The sequence below is a fragment of the Poecilia latipinna genome, unplaced genomic scaffold (genome assembly GCF_001443285.1).
Source record: "Poecilia latipinna isolate Pla-1442-1.1 unplaced genomic scaffold, P_latipinna-1.0 Scaffold1645, whole genome shotgun sequence".
Classification (NCBI taxonomy): Eukaryota; Metazoa; Chordata; class Actinopteri; order Cyprinodontiformes; family Poeciliidae; genus Poecilia; species Poecilia latipinna.
Genome location: NW_015114261.1, coordinates 60,768 through 70,886, shown reverse-complemented (window position 1 = coordinate 70,886; position 10,119 = coordinate 60,768). Strand labels below are relative to the sequence as shown.

At 39.9% G+C, this 10,119-nt stretch overlaps 1 protein-coding gene across 1 annotated transcript in view; it reads right to left on the bottom strand.

Moving 5' to 3' along the window:
* Positions 1-2,329: 2,329 nt before the first annotated feature.
* LOC106964250 (proline-rich transmembrane protein 1-like) overlaps positions 2,330-10,119 on the bottom strand; it is a 31,510-nt gene continuing 23,720 nt past the window's right edge. Inside the window, exon 3 of the mRNA XM_015059650.1 lies at positions 2,330-2,579. Coding sequence (XP_014915136.1) covers positions 2,421-2,579 — 159 coding nt within the window. The 3' untranslated portion in view covers positions 2,330-2,420. The remainder of the gene's footprint in view (positions 2,580-10,119) is intronic.

Here is a 10,119-nt window from a genome sequence, read left to right as displayed (position 1 = left end):
TTTTAAGCAAATGTTTTAGAGACTGTGTAAACTCCATGCTCCGGTGTTCTGTCTGATCAACATATGCTGTCAGATATATACATATATAAATATCTAAATCTCTCTTTCTATATATATGTCTCTATATAGATATATATAGATATATATGTGTCCATTTTACATATATATATATATGAAATAGACAACTTTATCGTTACTTACTATGTACACCGGAACTAAGGATACACAGCTTCGAGCCAAAACGGAGGTTGTGTGACGTCATGTGAAAAGGGTCTATTGGAAATAAAAGAAAAAAGCGCCCATTAAAATGCCCTAAAGAGCCCCCTGGTGGTTGAAGAAAAATTCACATATAAGCCGCAAGATTCAAAACTTAGGAAAAAAGTAGTGGCTTATAGTCCGGAAAATACGGTATATGAAAAAAAATCTAAATGCTCTCTGGTATTGTCGAGGTGGCCGGACCAAATGTAGAGGCGGACAGGTTTGGGTACCACTGCTATACAGGATATCACCCAGAATGCGCCGTCACCACAATGAGACACGGTGGCAGCGTTAAGAGAGAAGGGATGTAGCAAATAAAGCTGCTAAGAAATACAGAGGATTACAGACTTGAGCCGCTTCTCAGAGACCAAGACAGGAAAGTCTTACTGCCACAGACAAGAGCCAGAATCAAAATCTTCTATTAGCCCCTTAAGATGACAGAGTTTCTGAAGTGTCAATTTTATCGCCTTATTTTAATCTCTCTATCTCTTCTTCAGAGCTAGACATGTTTGAATTAGCATAGGGAGGCCACAAACCGATTTCTATCACTTCACTGCACTTCTTTGCTCTGAGATCCTGTGCGGATGCGGTCCAGGCGTCTGCGCTAAAACACATATGGACACTGGTAGTTTTGCAATGAATGATTTCCCTGATTTTATAAAGACTTTTCCTGGATATTTAGTGAAGTTGCACCGTTGGCTTGGATCTCTCTAAGAATGTCCATGTTAAACTGACCCAGCAGAGGAAGTGGATGGTCTGTCTGCTGTCACCAGCATGTTTTTGCTGAGCTTTTCTTCTGCAGGTCAGTCAGAGTTTAACCAGAGTTAAATACGGGGAAGTCAGCATGCAAAAAGATTTGAGACACATCGAGGCATAGATGTTCCTTCCAGCAGGACTTAAACATGCAGCCAGAGCTACAGAGGGGGGTGTAGCACATAAAATTAAAAGAAAATCCATTGAGGATGGAATATGATCAAAAAATAAAATAAAATAAAAACTTCTATGAATGAATACTTTTGCAAGTCTCTATATTTTTACACTTCTCTCTCAAGTTTTGCAGTGTTATTCCTGAGCCATCATCGACTGAATCCCACGGGAATCCACGGGATCGTGGAATTCCGTGGGATTCCCACAATCTCAAAGGAAAGAATTTGAGAAAATGGAACCAAATACTGGCAGGGGTGGAAAAATGGTTCTACTGTATTGCACAATGACTTAAAACTGAAGAAGGCAAGAAAACCCCCCACCCCCAGCGGAACAGTAAATGCGGACACATCAGTTTGGACATGAACTCGTGATGGAGTGAATGGAGGAAATGAAAGCAGGTCTGGAGAAGTGGAGACAAAACGGGCGTGTGGAAAGGAGTCCATGGATGAATCTCAAGCCTCTGTGGGATCTTTGTTGAGACATCATAATGGAGCAGACAACTTGAAGACGAGTCATATCCTGTTCTCTCTGCATCCAACGTTGCTTGAGGGAAAATAAAAATCAATGTTCGTCTTTTATTGCAGTATTAGAAAAAAAGAAGCATTAATCTCCCTTTTAAATCAAGAACGCATCAGAAATGCTTCAACTTTAAATTTACATCAAACTCACTGTCTTAAATGGACAATTTTTCCTTTTTTTTATTGCAGTTGGATACGCAGAACAGAAAGAAAAGGACTCACAAATGATTTACATTGTGCCTTTATTTAAAAAGATGTTCTTTATTGAGGAACAAAGCCTTTTAAGCATGGTTTGTAAAATGTAGAAAAAGGGAAAATAAAATCATTGCCAAATAGCCGGAACGGTTTGGTTTACTTCAGAACGGGATCGAGTCAGAGCCAATGGAGGAAGCTGCGTCCGCTACAGCAGCTCCACTTTTTTTTTTTAGAAATTCATGCAGATTTTGTGAGAGGCAGATTGCCCCACTTTGTCTGAAATAATAATAATAATCATAAAAACATTTCATTTTATACAAAAATAAAACTGTCAGAAGAGAAGCAGATAATTAATCACTTTGATTACAAAACAACGATGGAAAAAAAAAAATCACACTGATTACATTCTCTAACACAATTATTCAACAATGCAACCACAGGGCAGCTTCTCGTCCAACCTGGCCAGTATAATTCATAATTATGTAACAGAAGCATGCATAGTAAAGGTATGAAATGGAGACACTAGTGTGCGGAAGCTACAACGACAACCACCACAACATAAATGATGCCAAGGACGAAGGATCCGAGCCCGAGCCCCAGAGCCACGTGGTTCAGCGTCTTGGCGGTCCTGCTGTTCCTCTCTGCAGACATCTGGTCACCGGTGTGGTTGGCTTCACGGGCCTGCAGGCAAAAACAAACAAAAAAAATACAATAAGAAGGAAGTAATGAATAAAATAAAACAGGCACATACAAGATGCAGTACAATCAGAGTTTTGAAAGTAAATCTTATTTCTACGGTATAAAAAGGAAGAATATTAAACTGCTGCTTCATTCAGTCAATGAGTTTAATGGTGCAACAAGAGGAACATCTCATTTCCCCCCACTCCTTTTTTTTTGTAGAGACTATCTTTTACAGACACTGCAAGGGAACCAGACCCACCGCAGCGTTTGCCTGAGCTGCCTGGACAGGAGACACACGCAGGATTAGCCTATCGGGGGGGGAAACTCAATCTTGGTTCATGCTTTTCAGCAAATAGGTGATGGATTTGAAACACCAGAAATGCTCAACATCTACGTACTGCAGCCGCTGAAACTACACACAAACCTGGAGAAGTGCAAGAGGAAGGAGGACAAACGTTTACCACCGGAAAACCCAGAGGTTGATATGTAAACGATGCTAATCAGCAGTTAGCATTCAGTTACCATCAGTCGGCTTAAAACAAACACAACTACAAAACAGTCAACAAACACCGAACCCGCATGTTTTTATTTTCAGGCTCCATGATCTCAAAGGTGTGTAATTAAATAGATGCTCACGTGAAAAAAAAAAAGGTAACAAGTTGCAGCACTTATACTCCTAATGGGAAGAATATAGCAACTTAAATGGTAAGTAAAACCATTACACAGTGTTTACAGTACATGACAGGCATGTGATGTACTGTACGTACTGTAAACATCTGCAGCTCTGTCCCTGCACACATCTGTAGGAGAACCCACAGATTTGACTGGTGTGGCAGTTTTAGGCACATTTTTTACAAAATGTTTTTGTCCCAACTGTCTGTTGGTTTTTCTTAAATAAGGAGAGATTCATCTCGTTCCACATAGAACCGAAAAGGAAAAGTTTGTTCCAGTAGTGTGTATAAAAGGGAACAAAAACAAACAGGGTTTCCCACTGCACACACACACACACACACCATGGGCATCGATGTCATTGATTTTATTGATGGATTTGAAATTTTCTTCTTTTCAGGCTAGAGTGAGCTCATCCTGAAATCAATTTCAAAATTTAAACCATGTGTGTGCGTGTGCGTGTTTTTTTTCTTATTGAATTTTTAAGTTCAAAACCAACTGTTGTTTTGTCTTTAACAATGATACTGAAACTACAGAGCATTTGTTCTTTCATTGCATGTTCTCTGATGATTTCTGGCAAGATGTTTTTAAACGGTTACAGCCAAGTGTTTCTCATCTGGGAACGTTTTGACTGAAAGATGTTATTTTTGGTCTTGTGGAGACGGTGGTAGGAGTTCGTTCCCCCAGTTGGTCGATTTCCTCTCCGTCCGCCCATGTCGTTGTGTTCTTGCCTGCCGGTGGCGGTCAGATAGCTCGGTAGCTCTAGCTTTCCACCATCAGTGGTGTGGTGCACCACAATGAGAACAAGTAAACATCGCAGACTTTTTGAGTTTTGCTTGTTATCCACAACAGATCATCAGCTTAAGTTCCCGCCCGACTTTCTCGTGTTGTGCTCCTCAGCGGTCTGCTTATGCACCAGCCTCACTGCAACTTCCTGTCTCCTGCAAGCCTCATTCCTGGGATGTTTCTGCAACACACGTCACTCTCCTGCCTCTGCACTCGTCTCACGTGGATTAGCCTGCCTCTGTGTTTGCTCAAGTGCTGTAAATACAGTAAGCCCTCTTCAAACGATCTGCTCAGTCCGAGTCTGCATTCTCCTCCACTGTCTAACAGAGAACGGGGCCTCAGTGGATGAGATTAGACAGCTGCTTAATGTGGGAGGAATATATGATTACGTGGATACTAACTAAAACAGAACAAAACACAAAAGTTTGGCAAGGTCGTCTGTCTTGCAAAGTGCCTTTGTAAACTTGTGTGTTTCTAACTGGAAAAAAAAAAAGAAAAATCAAGACTCAAAGGTCACCATGTATACAAGTAAAAACATTCTGGCATTTCAACTTCAGTAATTCACTGCAAAAACAGAAAATCATACCAAGTAATTTTAGTTTTTAGTGCAAATATGAAATATCACATCTCTTTTAACAGGAAAAATGTCTTGTTATAAGTGAAATAATCTGCCAATTGAACTAGTACTTTTTTAAATCAATACTAAGGAATTGTTTATTTAAATCAAATTCTTTTATCTTAATGAAAAGTTACCTGTAATTTAGTATCATCTTATTTCAAGTGTGCTAGGATATTTGCACTGGAAACTAAACAAAGAATACCTGGTAAGACTTTCTTGTTTTTGCAGTGCAGTCACACGGATCTCATCTTAAAGCAACATGAAGTCAATCGCAACAACAAGCTGCACTGCTACAACGTGACAGTAAATGAGCCCAAGCATAAAGAAAAAAAAAAAAAACAAAACCTCAAAAACCCACAAAAGTGTGAATCTCCCCTGTGATTCATGTAAAAGTGCACGTAGGTTGATCAAAGAAAGATTGAATCCAGGAAGCAACGCCGCATTTACAGTAAACGTGGCCCGAGCCGTTCAATTACGTTCCTCTACAGCCACCATAAGGGCTGCTTGATTATAGCATAATTATAAATAAGCAAATAATTGATTATAATTATAGATTTCATTTCTCCTAGCTGATATCTAAAGACATGACAAAGTTCAACCTTTGGCTCGGGGTGGGAAATTCAGCGCCCCTGCTTAGATATGAAAAGTACATATTAAGGTTTACGTGCAGTTGCGTAAATCTATTTATTTTCCGTCAAATCGTCAAAAAATGTTAAGATATAAAACAACCTGAAAAAATACAAAATACACTTCTTAGAGGAGGGAGAGCTATCCAAGTGTGAGAAAGTCATCCCCTCTTTTGTAAAAAAAAATCTAGGTAAATAACCAAAGTTTTTGATTATGTGAGTTTAATTTCAGAAGCAACATCCAAACATTCAATCCTGATCACTACCAGAGTCATGAAGTCACCTAAAAGAGTAAAAAAAAAACGTAGCAGATCACGGCCCAATCTACAGAAACTAAAGAACAACTAAGAAACAAACTCACTGATATGAATCCGGATTTATACAGCTTTGAAGCAGTTGTGATTACAATTGCCCAAATTTCCCCATAGCGACATCACAATCACTATGTTCACTTTTATCCCATAGGTCCAGGTTGGTTTGGACAGATTTCAGTCTCTGTAAATAAACTCCTTTTTTGTATTTACTCTGGTTATCTTTGATATGATTTGAAACAGTTAAAAAAGAAAGAGAAAAAAGAAAGAAAAAAACAACAACAACAACCCAGAAGTAATCTGTGAGGGAGTGGGGGCTGTGGGGAGTGAGGGAGTTTTTCCACAGAACCCTATTCGATGCATTCTTTAGCCTGAGACTGTTTTCTTGAAGTTAACACACCATAGCCAACATGAATGCCATTTAGCTTCACGGTGAATGTCTTTCTAAGAATACCTCGCTTAAAGCTGCCAAAGTAAACCAACGCCTTGCTGCCCTTGAATTTGGAGGAATGTCATCAGATGATGAGGATACACCCACAGAGCTATTCACCCAACTCTAACCCACTCCCACAGTCTACCAGAACCATGCTGAACGGATGTGGTGGTAAAAACAAAAACACTCTCTCAGCCGTTGGGTCCAATTGCAACTCCATTATAAAAATTGAGTTTTAAACGCTTCCACGATAATGCTGCTCCTGCCATTGTTCTCTCGGTCTGGAGAGACCGGTCTGACTGGAAGGCCCATTACCAGAGATGTAAACAAATGAAAGACGACCGAGTGCTCAAAGAAAATCAGATTTCACAAGTGGCTCAACCATGCGAGTCAAGGCGAGGGAAGGTCGACTCATCCATATCTTTCCAAAGTGCCTCACTGCATTCAAGCTCCTTGTTTAAAAAAAAAACTAACAAAAAAACTAAGAGGGTTGGAAAAAAATGCGTAAGGCAGAAAGATATAAGCTTCGAGCGTCCTGTTCTCAGAACAAAACACAGTGACCTCACAGTCAGACGGCTACATTCGATGGGATTTTGTTTCTCAATTTCGCCAACGCCGACACAAACTTGACAATTTCATGACTCCTTTCACTCATGATAACTCTGGCCAAGTAAAGTCTTCCCTTTTAACCACAGATTAACCTCAACCACAGACTGGAACACCTTGGTTCATGGCATTCTAAAAGCAGACGGATCAATAAAGCATTTTACTAATTTTGACCATTATTTGGAATTTCCAAGAGTCTCCTTTAACCGTAATACATATAGGGAACATTATTTTTCCCACTTACTAACAAATTAGCTTGACTGGGTTGTATCAGTAAGTAAGTCCTGACACAACCCACTGAATAAAAAAAAAAAAAAAAAAAAAAACTGAAAAAAAGCGCAGCCCACAAAAACAGAGTTCTCGCCAACATATTTCACAGTAGGAACGGCGTGTGTAGCGTTTCCACTTTTGGTAAGAACATTTAGTTGCGGTCTTATTTGAACAAGTCTTTTTCCAAGCATCTATTGTTCCCTACATGTAAACAGAACTTTCCAGTGTCTTCCTTTTTTTTTTTAAAGCCTTCCCCAAAACGGCTCATATTTATCCTGTCGACCTGAGGTGTGGCAGCCACGTTTTGGTAGGTTTGCTCTTGTGCCACACCGTTTCCAGGTTGAAATGATGGCCTGAACAGTGTAATCGAACCCCGTTGTAAAGTTTTAAAGTTCCTGCCTGAAACGTCTGCTGGGATTCTGGGTTTTTATTGATAGGAGTGCATTTTCTAGGTTTGTAAAATCCTTTGAAAATCACTTTATCTCACTTTGACAATAATGCACTACTTTTTGTTGGCCGTGTCGCATGATATCCCAACATGGAGGTTTTATTGCAATATGACAAAATAGAGAGGAAAGAAATGCTTAAATAACATGAAAAACATGACGACAAACCTTCGCTCGTCAACTTTAATCTCAGGTTTTCATTATAAAGGCTCACAGATGCTTACCATCAGGAAGCAAGGTCTACAGCTTATCTAAATTCATATTGGCGGTAAAAGAAAATTGCTTCATCACTCTCCCATAAGTTCAACATTGTATGAAAAACTAGTAGAGGTTAGCTGTCATGAAGGGAAGGGGGAAGAGAACTGAAAGGTGCCACACGTAGTCAAGATTGTAGAGAAAAGTTCCCATTGTGTGCTTTGGTCATTTATTCGTAACGCCCTGGACCGCTGAAAGAGAAAATCAGACTTGTTCAAACATGTACAGTAACCAAGTTTGTTTATTCACAAACATATTCAAATACTGAAAGAGAGAATGAATAAACAGTTCATCAAAAAAAAAACCCAGATGAACTGGTTATTCGAGCCTCAATATACCAGACTGCAAAACTCAATCTTTAAACCTGCATTCTGTAAAAAAAAAAAAAGAAAAAAAGCGAAACGCTCATGATGAAGAAACATACTGCAAATGTTGAAATTCTTGAACACTTGTTGACAGTAAGTTTAAGGAGGGCTGCACTTCCCAAACATTTGTTATCAAGAGTAAAACTATGGGTCAGACATTGGGACTGACAAGAGGAAATGATCCCATGCTGGAGTTTCTCGCCTGGCGAAATACACCCCACGCTCTCGCACGCAATATCCACTGGCCCGAAACGGTTTGATGCTCAGCTCCCATCAGTAATAAAAGGCTGAGTTGAGGAGGAAGAAAGCAACCCTTTTACGGCGCAAACACAAAGGCGGAGAGCGGCGTGCAGTAAGCTCAGATTCCCAACAAAATGCCGCTTGTCTTGACGTTCCACCCAAACTGCGATGACCCAAATCTGAGATCCAACTTGTCCAAAACAACAGCAACAAAAAAAAAAAGTTAATTTGAACTTCCTTTGCAGCAGATTTTGTCCACCTCCAAAATTTCTGACATTTTTTTTCCCTTTGTCGGTGGAAAACAACTTTATTGTCTTTGCAGGAAAGTGAGGAAAAAACAGGAGCCAACTTGAGTGAAAACCACTCAGGACTTTTTTCCCCGTTCGCTGTGGGTTCAGTGGAAATAAGAGGTTTGTTTTGCAGCATCTCGCTGCCGTCTCCGTCCGCTGCTATCTTGGCTCTCTGACACGAGTCCTAATAAGGAAAAAGCCTAATGGTCAAATCCCACACCACGTTATGTTTACTGCGTCTTCACAAATGAATGTAAACAGATCATAAATGATTAACTCTTAGCCGACAAGTAGCTCTTCATGTGATGAACTTCCTGCATTGGTGGTTCCTCCATCTCTTTCAGTAACATGGGGCTGAATAATAAACACAACAATCTGAAAAAGTTTAAACCAACTGATGGCAGCTCTAGCTGCAGCTCGGCATCATCGTTGTGCTAAAAGGTGAATCTCTGCTTCAGCCTCAAGTCCATCCTCCCATCAGGCGAACGTGCTACGCTAGTTTCTCCCTCACACACGGCTTTGCAGTTTTGGTCTTTGCTGTTTCTTCAACATATTTTCCGTGGCCACTAGATGAAGTGCATCAATGAGCAATCAAAACATCTGACGACTTTTTTCTTTTTTTTTTTCTGTGATGGTTTTCTTCTTGCTACTCTTTCCCAGGCTAGATTTGTGTAGCATGTTGCAACTAGTCGTCCCGTGTAGAAATTCTCACAAAAGATTGAATGAAATTACACTGAGGTTTGTGGTAGAAATGTGACAAAAATGGAGAAAAGTTCCAAGTGTTTCCAAATAGTTTTGCAAGGCAGTGTATAATCGACAATAAACAACATATTCATCATGCAGAGCCACTGCAAAGCGGCGCTTAGGAGAATGCATAAACCAAAACAGGAAACTCTTCTGTAGAACATGCAGAAGAATAAAGTTTGTTTATGGAACCAAAAGCAGACGCAGTTTGTTGGAAATGCTGTTCATTTCTAACAAACTCCAGTGTTTCCCATTTCGAACAGCATTTCAGCGGCCTCTCTTCCAGCAAAGGAAGACATTTCCTGTCTGGCTGCACTTCTGGTAAGATGATAAGACAGCAGATCCCAGAAGAGTTGCAATAAACATCATTATGCCATTACCAATTACCCCATTACCCAGAGAAAGACCAGATGATGCACTTTGTTTGAGTTGCAAAGGACAAATCGTTTGCTGATGGAGTACACTGCACGGCAACAGTGCTTTCTACTTTTGAGCTGCCTGGATCTCTGGAAACGAAAGCCCGTGACGTGAGCTTCCACCATGTGTTTTAATGTCTCCATATGCTGCAGAAATGTATTACTTAATTCACAAACATGCAAATAAAGAGGGGAAAAAGAGCAAGAGAACCCACCAGTGAACTCGAAGGCAAGGTAAGGTAATTTTATTTATATAGCACATTTTCAGCAACAAGGCAATTCTAGGTGCTTTACATTAATTAAAAGGAAATACAAACAAAATAACAAACCATAGGAAAGACAAAAAAAGAAAAAGAGCTAAATCCTTTTCTGGGTTAAAAGTAATATGAACTAAGCAGTGATGTTCCTGTTAAGTATTTCTGAGCAATCAAGACATCTGACGACTTTTTTCTTTTTCTGTGATG